At 57.3% G+C, this 12126-nt stretch overlaps 1 protein-coding gene across 1 annotated transcript; it reads left to right on the top strand.

Annotated features, from left to right (window-relative positions):
- The first annotated feature begins 280 nt into the window (after positions 1-280).
- LOC136324881 (tripartite motif-containing protein 10-like) lies at positions 281-10963 on the top strand. The gene is made up of 7 exons (XM_066258785.1): positions 281-1164; positions 2751-2846; positions 3419-3649; positions 4772-4794; positions 5085-5200; positions 7734-7766; positions 9054-10963. The coding sequence occupies exons 1-7, from the start codon at positions 736-738 to the stop codon at positions 9569-9571; spliced, it is 1446 nt and encodes a 481-aa protein (XP_066114882.1). The 5' UTR covers positions 281-735; the 3' UTR covers positions 9572-10963.
- The last annotated feature ends 1163 nt before the right edge of the window (positions 10964-12126 follow it).

The raw sequence follows: 12126 nt of genomic DNA, 5'->3' as shown, positions 1-12126 counted from the left end.
GACGCGGCAGAGCAGACAGGAGCTGGAAGTGGGACGCTCTGTTTCAGGGCGAGGGGTGGGGGCAGTCGTCCTGATAGAGGCTGCCTGTCGCTGTCTTGTGTCTCCTCCCCCACGCGGACGGCTGTCTGGAAGCCGGGGCAGGCCTGCCGGGCGTCCCTGGCCAAGGAGCCTGTGCGTGTTCTCAGGCGCAGCCCCCTTATCTCTGTCCCCACACCCCCCTGGGCAGGCTGATACCGCCCATCTCCGTGGAGACAGCTGGCCGCAGGCAGGGGGGCTGGGCGGCTGCACGGGCTCTCCCCCCTGCCCCCACGAGAAGAACGATCCCTTTCCACTGTGGACGGGTGAGGTCCCACCGCTCGCTCTCTGCTGGGAAAGCCTCCGCGTGGACGGAAGGCGCCGCGTGGACGGAAGGTGCCGCGCATCCGGGTCATGGGCGCCCCTCCGTAGAGAGCAGAGGTCGTCTCTAGAAGGCCGTGACCCCCTCTCCCCCTCCCCCACCGCTGCTGTTTCCCCCAGTCCCCGGGTGGAAGCTGTGTGTGTGTTCCTGTGTGAGGAGAACGTCAGCGCCCTGGCCATCCCAGATGCACGTGGGTGGGCACCTTGCCCTTGTGTGCCGGTGGGTGTTTAACACGTGCCTGCTGCGTGCACAGGTTTGCGCGTGAGTGTGGGTCCTCACTGCCCTCCCAGCCAAGCAGCAAAGGGTGACCTCCAGAGGCCCCCTGGGGCGGCCGCACCATGGCCTCGGCCCCTTCGGTGTCCAGCCTGCAGGACGAGGTGAACTGCCCCATCTGCCAGGGCGCCCTGCGGGAGCCGGTCACCATCGACTGCGGCCACAACTTCTGCCGCGGCTGCCTGGCTCGTTACTGCGAGATCCCGAGCCCGGACCCCGAGGAGCCGCTCACCTGCCCGCTCTGCAAGGAGCCTTTCCGCCCCGGGAGCTCCCGGCCCAACTGGCAGCTGGCCAGCGTGGTGGAGAGCATCGAGCGGCTGCAGCTGGCCGCGGGGCCGGGCGCGGAGGAGGACGCCTGCCCGGAGCACGGGGAGAAGCTCTACTTCTTCTGCGAGGACGACGAGAGGCAGCTGTGCGTGGTGTGCCGGGAGGGGGCGGCGGAGCACCGCGCGCACACGGTGCGCTTCCTGCAGGACGCGGCCGGGCCCTACAGGGTAGGCACCGCGCGGTGGGCGGGGCGGGCGGGGGGCTTCCCGGGGGGCGTCCGGACCGAGAGCATCGGGTCCAAGCGCTGTGCATCATTTGGGCCACCATGGAACCAAATTCTATCTTCTGACTTCTGCCGTCACCAGGGCCACAGGGCCAGGCCTGGAAGATGATGCGTTTGTGTCTGCGAGGTTCACTGGCTGCCGGCGCAGGAGGGGCGCTCGGTCCATACCTGTTGAATGAATATGTGACCAAAATGTGAGTCTGTGATTGTGTGTGAGTGTGTGTGTGTGTGAGTGTGTGTGTGAGTGTGTGTGTGAGTGTGTGTGTGAAGTGTGTGTGAGTGTGTGAGTGTGTGTGAGTGTGTGTGAGTATGTGAGTGAAGGGTGTGTGTGTGAGTGTGTGAGTGTGTGTGTGAGTGTGAAGTGTGTGTGTGAGTGTGTTGGTGTTCGAGGGAATCGGCCCAGACGGTGTGAGGGGCACCCATGTTGGTGTGTTTACCAGCGTGTGCACGGTGCTTGGGCGAGGTCTCACTGTTTGAGTGTGTAAATGTAACTGGGTGCTCGTGTGGTTGTGAATGAACTGGTGTTTCTATAGAAACACACGTGCGGGTTAAGTCAATACAAGGGGTGCGTGATTTTATCTGTCCATAAGGGAGCGTGGGCTGGTTTTCATGGTTTGGGTATTGTGTTTTTAGGAGAAGTGGGTGCATGTGTCAGTTAATTCGTATTTGGTGATGAGAGTTCTAGATGTTTCTGAATTGACCTGTATGAACACTTAACGTGTGTACAGCTGTTCCTAACACTATTCTTGAGCAAACAGTTTTAAAACAGCGGACTGGTGATTTTTGCATGATTCAAGTTTCTTCTCTCCTTCGAATCGTGCACAGAAAATCCTATCACTTTTTAACGAGAGAGGGTTCTCTGGGTGTGTTCCCCTCGGGGGCATCATTTCAAAGATGGGCGTATCCAGCTGAGGACAGGTGCCAGGTTCCACTTCCCAGAGGCCAGGGGAGCCAGGGCGTCCCACCTGACGAAGGAGAAGCCAGCCACAGCCTGTGCAGCCTCAGGGTCAAGGGGCAGAGCCCTGCCAGACCAGGCGGTGGCGCAGTGGGTAGAGTGTCAGACTGGCACGCGGAGGACCCAGGTTCGAAACCCTGAGGTCGCTGGCTTGAGCCCAAAGGTCACTGGCTTGAGCAAGGGGACACTCACTCTGCTGTAGACACCCCCCCCCCCCAGTCAAGGCACATATGAGAAATCAATCAATGAACAACTAAGGTGCCGCAATGAAGAATTGATGCTTCTCATCCCTCTCCCTTCCTGCCTGTCCCTCTCTCTGTCAAAAAAACCCCAAAAACAAAAAAACGGGGGAGGGGGAGACAGAGCCCCGATCAAAGCTCTTGGAGGTCAAAGCCGGAGAAAAAGCGCCCAAAGAGCATGGCCTGTGAAGGACAAGGACGTCCCAGGCTCTGTCACCTCAGGGACTGACTCCTGCCCCTGGGTCCATCCCTTCCGGAGGCAGAGAGTCGGATGAGGTGACAGCCCTTTGCAAATCATTGTTTCCGTCTTGAACATTTCATGCTCCTTCTCTCCAGGAACAGATTCAGAAGTGTCTTGAGTGTCTAAGAAAAGAGAGAGAGGAGATTCTAGAAGTCCAGTCAAGAGAAGATCAAAGGATACAAGTCCTCCTGGTAGGACATCACCCCTGCCCACCCCACCCCCCATCCTCAGAGGCCACCACCTCCCTGAGACACTAGTCTTCAACTTTATTCTCACTTTGAACCCGACCCTGTCACTAACTAGCAACTCTCTCTTCCCGTTAACTTTTTTCTGCAAAGTAGAGATGTAAATCTTTTTCACTGCCTCGTGGCGTTTCTGTAAGGACTGAAATGAGATGGCGCTTGTAACGCAACTCAGGGCCGCACACGTGCTCTGCACACCTTTGCAAAAGGCAGGGAGGGGTTTGGGGGTCCCCAGAGCCTCGCCTCTGCCTTCTCTGAGGCGCTGGACGGTCAGCTCCCCGAGGTCGCCGCTGAGGGCAGGTGGACAGGGAGCTGCTGCCTTTCCAAGCCCCTCTGGGGACCTAGCTTGAGTGGGGGATGCGGGGGCTCTGGTTTCACCACCGCACCTTGGAGGGTGTGGATGTGGCCCGGAGGGAGATGGGAGTGGAGTAGAGAAAAACAAGGAGAAAACGAAGGCGAGGAAGAGGAACAGGAGTAGGAGGAGGGATAGCTTCCCGCCGCCTTCCCTCTGGTCCCTGCAGACCCAGGTGGCCACCAAGAGGCAGCGGGTCATCTCCGAGTTTGCCTATCTGAGCCAGTTCCTGGAGGAGCAGTGCAGCGTCCTCCTGGCCCAGCTGCAGAGGCTGGACGGGGACATCCTGCAGCAGAGGGACGAGTTCGAGGTCCTGGTCCGCGGGGAGCTGGGCCGGTTCAGCGCCCTGATCGCAGAGCTGGAGGAGAAGAAGGACAAGCCCGCCCGGGAGCTCCTGACGGTGAGACCTGCCCGCTGGGCATCTTCCCTCTGCCTGGACCACGTCTCCTTCACTCGTCCACGTCTGCATCCCCCGGGGAAGGCGGGTCGCAGGACCAGGAGTCCTCAGCCCTGCTGCCTGTCCACCAAACAGGGAAGACACTTTCCTTACCCACCTCTCAGGGGTTTGTTGTGCGAACACCCCACAGAAAGTACAAGTGAAAGTAGCAGGGGGAGTCCTGGCCGGTTGGCTCAGTGGTAGAGCGTCAGCCTGGTGTGTGGAAGTCCTGGGTTCGATTCCTGGCCAGAGCACAGAGGAGAAGCGCCCATCTGCTTCTCCACCCTTCCCCCTCTCCTTTCTCTCTATCTCTCTCTTTCCCTCCCACAGCCAAGGCTCCATTGGAGCAAGTTGGCCCAAGTGCTGAGGATGACTCCATGGCCTCCACCTTAGGTGCTAAAAAGAGCTCTGTTGCTGAGTAACGGAGAAAAGGCCCCAGATGGACAGAGCATCGCCCCCTGGTGGGCATGCCAAGTGGATCCCGGTCAGGCACATGTGGAGTCTGTCTCTCTGCCTCCCCGCTTCTCAATACAGAAAAATACAAAATAATAATAATAATAATAATAATAATAATAAAAGAAAGTAGCAGGTGGAAAAGTATCAGGTCCTATGCAAACAAATGTCAGCTGCTGCCACCAGGGCAGACCCATCTCCGCGCCCCTGCCCGCCAGCCAGGACGCTCTTCCTGGTCTAGCTTACTTCCTCACGCTGGAGGGGAAAGTGGATATCGGGGTCCCAACAAGGCATCAGGAAGGCAGCGTGACGTAGGGGGACACACTCGGGACCGAGGAGCAGGAGACCTTGGGTGGGTGGGACTTGCCTCTGCCTCTGACAGCAGGGGGCAGGCCACTTCTTCTGGGTCTGCGAGGTCAAGGGGGGACTTGCCTCTGCCTCGGACAGCAGGGGGCAGACCACTGGGTCTGCGAGGTCAAGGAGGGGGGCTCCATGACACCGGACGCCCTGCAAAAACCGAAACCGCGGTGACTCTAAGGATGTGAGAACACGGTATTGTCTTTTTTAGGCAGGTGGAAACTGAATCCTCTCTCTCTCTCTCTCTCCCTCTCTCTCTCTCTCCCCCCCTCCCAGAATATCAGAAGCACTCTGATAAGGTAAGTGATACGGTTCTCCTTTCCCCAATATACAATACATGCACATGCACCACAGTCCAGTTAGTGCCGCACGAACGCACAACATTCTCCCACGAAGGGCAAAGATTCACACGGTCACACGCTCAGATTCCCCACACGGCGGCAGAGTCGCCCGCCTGCAGAGCGCGGCCCAAGCCTGGGCAGCGGGGCGTCTTGTGGGCACCTGCGCGCCCAGTGAGAAGGAGGTGGCTCGGCTGGGTCCCGAGGTCCCGCAAAGGAGAACCCCCAGCTCCGCGATTCTGTGTCTCCAGGTGTGAAACCAGAAAGTGCCGAAAACCAGAGGCTGTGTCCCCTGAGCTGGGCCAGAGGATCCGGGACTTCCCCCAGCAGGCGCTCCTGCTGCGGAGGGAGGTGAAGACGTTCCTGGGTGAGTGCTTCGGAACCCCCGGGACGCAGGGGGCGGGAGCCCTGCAGGGGGCGGGAACCTGGCTCTGGGCTCCGCCCCCGCTGTGGCTGTACCTCCACGCTGCCTCACACCCGGAAGGTTTGTGTCCCCCCATCCAGTGCCTTCTCTGCCTTATTGCAGATCTTATAAAATCTGCTGATTGGGGTGATGTGATGATAAAAAAGGAATAATAGGCCCTGGCCGGATGGCTCAGTGGTAGAGCATCAGCCCAGCATGTAGGAGTCCCAGGTTCAATTCCCGGCCAGGGCACACAGGAGAAGTGCCCATCTGCTTCTCCACCCCTCCCTCTCTCTCTCTCTCTTCCCCTCCTGCAACCAAGGCTCCACTGGAGCAAAGTTGGCCCGGGCGCTGAGGATGGCTCTGTGCCCTCTGCCTCAGGCGCTAGAATGGCTCTGGTTGCAACAGAGCAGCACCCCAGATGGACAGAGCATCACCCCCTGGTGGGCGTGCCGGGTGGATCCCGGTCGGGTGCATGCAGGAGTCTATCTGACTGCCTCCCCATTTCCAACTTCAGAAAAATACAAAAAAAAAAAAAAAAGAGGAATAATAAAAGTGCAGGTTTCTGGGAAAATTTAACTGACTTGAAAAAAACACTCATCTGCTTGGCTGGGGCTGGCACAGGGGATAAAGCATCAACCCAGAAAGCTGAGGGCGTCCCTGGTTAGAAACTGCAAGGTCACCGGCTTGAGCGCGGGGTCATCGGCATGATCCCACGGTTGCTGGCTTGACTTGACCGCCCCCCTTCCCCGCCCGGTCAAGTCAGCGCAAGAAGCAGTCAGTGCACAACTAAAGTGAAGCAACTACCAGTTGATGCTTCTTTCTCTCTCTCTCTCTCTCTCTCTCTCTCTCTCTCTCGAATCAGTTAAGGACACGCAAATTTTCTTAAATTGTCATTAGCAGTAAGAAAGATAACAATAAAATCTATCGTTCTCGATCATTTAAACAAGCCACAGAAGCATTTGTAGTATGTGATAGTGATAAGTTTTTTGGGTTTTTATTTTTTTTTATTTTTCCGAAGTGAGAAGCGGGGAGGCAGTCAGACAGATTCCCGCATGCGCCCGACCGGGATCCACCCGGCACGCCCACCAGGGGGCGATGCTCTGCCCATCTGGGCTGTTGCTCTGCAGCAACCAGAGCCACTCTAGCGCCTGGGGCAGAGGCCAAGGAGCCATCCCCAGCGCCCGGGCCATCTTTGCTCCAATGGAGCCTTGGCTGCGGGAGGGGAAGAGAGAGACAGAGAGGAAGGAGAGGGGGAGGGGTGGAGAAGCAGATGGGCGCTTCTCCTGTGTGCCCTGGCCGGGAATCCTGGGAATCGAACCCGGCACTTCCACATGCCCGGCCGACACTACTGCTGAGCCAACCGGCCAGGGCCATGATAAGCTTTTGATAATGAAGACTGTCCATTACTCACCAGCAGCACTATCTCTGTTTGCTCCGTGGTGGTGGACTCCCCTCCCTCCTCCTTCTCTCCCTTCCTCCTTTAGGCTGTTCTCAGAGTCACGCTGCCCCTCTGGGAATGTGCTCCATTTCCCAGAAGAGGGTGTGGAGGATTTGACAGGAAAGTCAGGAATGTGACTCTGTGCCAACACCTACCCCGTCACACACATGACATATGACATGAATGATGTCACCCATTTTTAAATGACCCACCCACAAAGGTGTCACCCTGGAAGAGCTTTCCCCACGAGCTCACTTACTGTAACTATGGCCAGGGCCCCTGGCAGTGAAAGAAATTTTACTCTGATAAAAAGACTGACGTGTGACTATCCCCAAAATTTCCAAGAAAAACACTTACCTATTCATTAAATCGATTTTTTTTTAATAGTGAGAGAGAGACAGACAGACAGGAAGGGAGAGAAATGAGAAGCATCAATTCTTCCTTGCAGCACTTTAGTTGTTTATGAATTGCTTTCTCATATGTGCCTTGACTGGGGGGGGGGGGCTCCAGCTGAGCCAGTGGCCCCTTGCTCAAGGCAACAACCTTGGGCTTCAAGCCAGTGACCATGGGGTCATATCTCAAGCCAGCCGGTGACCTTGAGGTTCAGAACCTGGGTCTTCTGCATCCCAGCTGACACTCTATCCATTGCGTCACCACCTGGTCAGGCGAGTAGATCTTTTTTGAGCATTTACTATGTCCTAGGCTCTGTGCAAAGAACTGAAGTGAGCAGGACAGACAGCGTCCTTGCCTGCTCAGGGCTAGGGGAGAGGGTCTCCAGGTGGGCCCCTACCAGCAGCAGCAGTCCTGTGAACTCGTTAGATGTGCAAATTCTCAGTTTGACCCGGGTCAACTGAGTCAGAAACCGGTGTGCCCCCCCCCGCGAGGGCCCCTAGGGGGCGCCGCCGAAGCTCAAGTTCAGGACACTGGTCTGGAGGGTTTGAGCTCCCATTCTTCTGGTCCCCTTCCCTTCCCTGGGCCTCAGTTTCTCCGTCATTAACTGTCCTCTGGTTTTCTGAGATGAATGAAATCTCATCCTGCTTTATTCCCTCTTTACAGAAAAACTGTGCTTTGAGTTGGACTATGAACCAGGTGAGCAGCCCACCTCTGGATGGGAGGGAGAGAGGCATCTAAAACTGGAAAGGAAATACAGTAGCTATGTATGTACACACACACACAAACACACCCACATAAATACACACACTCGTCACCTGTGCAGGGCTGCCAGGGGACAGAGGACAGGTGTCCACGCACACCACTACCTGGCATCAGCTCCCATTCCGAGCTACACATGACGGTGGGGCAGAAAGACTCAAGCAAAATGGGACACGGTCTATCAGGGAAGGCTTCCTGGATGAGGGGTGCCTTGACGCGGGTGGACAAGCTGTTGTTCCCTCTCTATCAGCATCTGTGGCCCTGAGAAGCCGCAGAGCTGTGGGGAGGGACTCCCCCACCCGCGCCCACGTCTGCATGGATCGCTGTGTCTCAGCGTACGAGATCCGAGAGTCACAGCATGCCAGAGCTTGTGTCGTTAGAAAGTGGCTCTCGGACCCCGGCTGCTTTAGATTTCCGGAGGCAGAGAGGGGCAGAGCCTGGGTGGCCACAGCGGGGGACCGGGAGGGGAGCATCTGTGTCCTCCAGAGTCCCAGGTACAGGACGGACAGGGGACAGCCGTGTCCATAGCAGGAGGTCAGAGCAGGCAGCCCCCGCTGTGGGCGGCAGTCAACCAGCCGCCAGAGGACTGACAGACAGAAGGACAGGACATGTCCTGTGGGACAGACTTCCTCACCTTGCACGTGCCTGCGACCGCCTGGGGGCCCTGTTAAAAAATACAGCTCGGGCCCTGGCCGGTTGGCTCAGCGGTAGAGCGTCGGCCTGGCGTGCGGGGGACCCGGGTTCGATTCCCGGCCAGGGCACACAGGAGAAGCGCCCATCTGCTTCTCCACCCCCCCCCCTCCTTCCTCTCTGTCTCTCTCTTCCGCGCTGGGGATGGCTCCATGGCCTCTGCCCCAGGCGCTAGAGTGGCTCTGGTCACAATGGAGCGACGCCCGGAGGGGCAGAGCATCGCCCCCTGGTGGGCGTGCCGGGTGGATCCCGGTCGGGCGCATGCGGGAGTCTGTCTGTCTCTCCCCGTTTCCAGCTTCAGAAAAAGACAAAAAAAAAAAAAAATACAGCTCGGTTCCGGTTCCGGTTCCGGTGCCCTGGGGGCGGGGCCTGAGAGCCTATTTCTAACCAGTTCCCAGGCGCCGGTCCGCGCAGACGCCGCCCGTGCTGTTGGTAATGAGAGCTCTACTGGGCGGTGCCAGGGCGACATTTTAGGCCTTTCTAGAAGGAGGTCACACCCCTGCTGACCAGCGTGTCCCTTCGGTCCCCCCACAGCCCGCGTCTCGCTGGACCCGCAGACCTCCCACCCCAAGCTCCTCTTGTCTGAGGACCAGCAGCGCGCTCGGTTCTCCTACAAATGGCAGAACTCGCCAGACAATCCCCAGCGTTTCGACCGGGCCACCTGTGTCCTGGCCCACGGGGGCTTCGCGGCGGGGAGGCACAGCTGGGTGGTGAGCGTGGACCTGGCCCAGGGCGGCAGCTGCACCGTGGGCGTGGTCAGCGAGGACGTGAAGCGGAAGGGGGAGCTCCGGCTGCGGCCCGAGGAGGGGGTGTGGGCCCTGCGGCTGGCCTGGGGCTTCGTCTCGGCCCTGGGCTCCTTCCCCACGCGGGTCATCCTCAAGGAGCAGCCCCGGCAGGTGCGGGTGTCGCTGGACTACGAGGTGGGCTGGGTGACCTTTGCCAACGCGGTCACCCAGGAGCCCATCTACACCTTCACTGCCTCCTTCGCCCAGAAGGTGTTCCCCTTCTTTGGGCTCTGGGGCCGGGGGTCCAGTTTCTCCCTGAGCTCCTGAGAGGGTGACAGTTGTATGTTCCTCTGGGGACAGGGCCCAAAGGGAGGCGCGTAGGGACTTGCGCCCCGGCTGGGTCGCCTGGGAGACTTGAAACAGAAATCGCGGCTTCGGAAGACGCCCCGGAGTCAGGACTTGGGCGAGGACAAGGTGGGGAGACCTTCCACCTGCTGATGGGGCCCTTTGCTCATGCGGGGTAAGGCAGCCAAGGTGTCTGGAGACAGGCCACGGCCATCTGTCCTCACCACCATCCCCACCAGGGCAGGAGCAGCTGTGCAGAGGAAGGAATGCGAATGTGTAGCCGGAAGACCTGGATTCCAGCCCCAGCCTTGTGACCAACCGATGGTGTGATGGGAAGCAGGACTTCCCATTCCTCGCCATCTTGTTTTTTTTCTCAAAATAGTGAGGTTCAGCTACTCCTATCCTCAAGAAACACGTATTGTGCGCCCGTGATGAATCAAGCAGTACAGTAGCCGTTGGTGGTATGAAAGTTTTAAATAAATAAAGACTTGTCCCTGGTCTGAAGGAGCTCGTGGGAAGAGACGGGCAGGAACAGGAAACGATGTCATCAGGTGATGGGTGCTGGGGTAGGGGGGGTGCCCTGGGTGAGAGAAGCTCCGAGGCGGGGCATAACCCATCCTGGAGAACGGGGGATGGGTTGGGGATGGCTTTCTGGAGAGGCTGAGTCTCGGCGATGAGTGTGGAGAATGAGGAAAGGGGGAAGCGTCTTCAGAAGAAGGGACGGTAGAACTGGCAGATGATCTGTAGCCCACGGGAGGCTGGGTCCTCCCCATTGTCCTCGCGAGCTGCTGTCGCGCCCCTGACATCACTCAACGCCTCCCTTCTGCTGGGGGTGCCACCTCCGGCTGAGATGAAGACGCAGGACCTCCGTGGGAGGGGGACGAGGGAGACATGGCCCCTCCCACGGGACCACACTCAACCCTCTGGGGGAAATCCTTCTCCCGATCTGTGGATCACCACCGCAGACAGAGAAATAGATGAAGAAGTGAGTCTCAGCCCAGCTGGGGGGAGAGGAAATGGGACCGCCTTCATTGACCCTTGTGCTGGGGAAAGAAACCCAGGTGGAGGCAGGGGGGTGAATGCTACCTATGACATTCAACCCAAAGAATGGAGGGTGCTGTAGGGGGGGACAGGAAGTGACATCGGAGGGACAAGTGGAAGAGAGAAGAGAATTGAGGGTTTGGAGATGTGTGCGTCCGGGTGGAGAACTCTAGGAGAGGCTGCAGCCGGGTGAGGTGTGAAGAGGCTGACAGAGTGCTGGTGACCACAGGGAGCCCCGTCTGGCACCAGCCCTAACACGTGGCTGCCTCAAATCTGGGAAATGATTTCAGCTGTTCCAAGGGGCAATGTTAAGTCTTTTGCACAATAAAAATATTGCCCTAACCTGTTTTATTTTCTAATTATTCTTGGTGTTGTCTTTTATTCCACTGAAACACCCTCACTGACCGTCTCTGCAATGTTATCTGGTTTTTTTTTTTTCTGATCAGACATAAACTAAAGTGTTCTATTATCTCCCCACTGCAGCCCCTGGGAGGAGTGAGCCACCCAGGGAACAACCTCAGAGGAAGAGGGCGCAGTGTTCTGTGGCCCAGGCTTAGGAGTCATCCGGAAAGTTCTATTATTTATTTATTTATTTATTTTCTTCTTTTCCAAGTGAAAGGAGGGGAGACATAGAGACAGACTCCCTTATGCACCCTGGCCAGGATCCATCCAGCAACCCCTGTCTGGGGTGGATGCTTTGCCCATCTGGGGCCATGCTCACAACTGAGCTATTTTTAGCACCTGAGGCAAAAGCTTCATGGAGCCATCCTCAGTGTCCTGGGCCAATGTGCTCAAACCGGTTGAGCCATGGCTGCAGAAAGGGAAGAGAGAGATGGAGAGAGAGAAGCGAGGGAGAAGCAGATAGTCACTTCTCCTGTGTGACCTGACAGGGACTTGAACCCGGGACATTCACACGCCGGGTTGACGCTCTCTACAACTGAGCCAGCCAGCCAGGGCCTATATCTTCTATTAATTCATTCATGCATCCACTTTAATAAATTTCACTGGGAACCTACTTTGAGCCAGGCACAGTCTTTGGCACTGGGGACACACAGACAGAATTCTGTCCTTACACACTCAAAGAAATGATGCACACATAATTAATGCACCAATGCATTCGTTATCTATTGCTTTGTAAGAAATTACCACAATTCGCCTGACCAGGAGGTGGCGCAGTGGGTAGAGTGTTGGACTGGGATGCGGAAGGACCCAGGTTCGAGACCCCAAGGTCACCAGCTTGAGCGCGGGCTCATCTGGCTTGAGCAAAGCTCACCAGCTTGGACCCAAGGTCACTGGCTCCAGCAAGGGGTTACTCCGTCTGCTGAAGGCCCACGGTCAAGGCACATATGAGAAAGCAATCAATGAACAACTAAGGTGTCGCAACGAAAAACTGATGATTGATGCTTCTCATCTCTCTCCGTTCCTGTCTGTCTGTCCCTATCTGTCCCTCTCTCTGACTCTCTGTCCCTGTAAATAAATAAATAAAATTTAAAAAT

The sequence above is a fragment of the Saccopteryx bilineata genome, chromosome 1 (genome assembly GCF_036850765.1).
Source record: "Saccopteryx bilineata isolate mSacBil1 chromosome 1, mSacBil1_pri_phased_curated, whole genome shotgun sequence".
NCBI classification, from domain to species: domain Eukaryota; kingdom Metazoa; phylum Chordata; class Mammalia; order Chiroptera; family Emballonuridae; genus Saccopteryx; species Saccopteryx bilineata.
The sequence above is the reverse complement of the archived record's forward strand: the minus strand, read 5'-3'. Positions and strand labels throughout refer to the sequence as shown.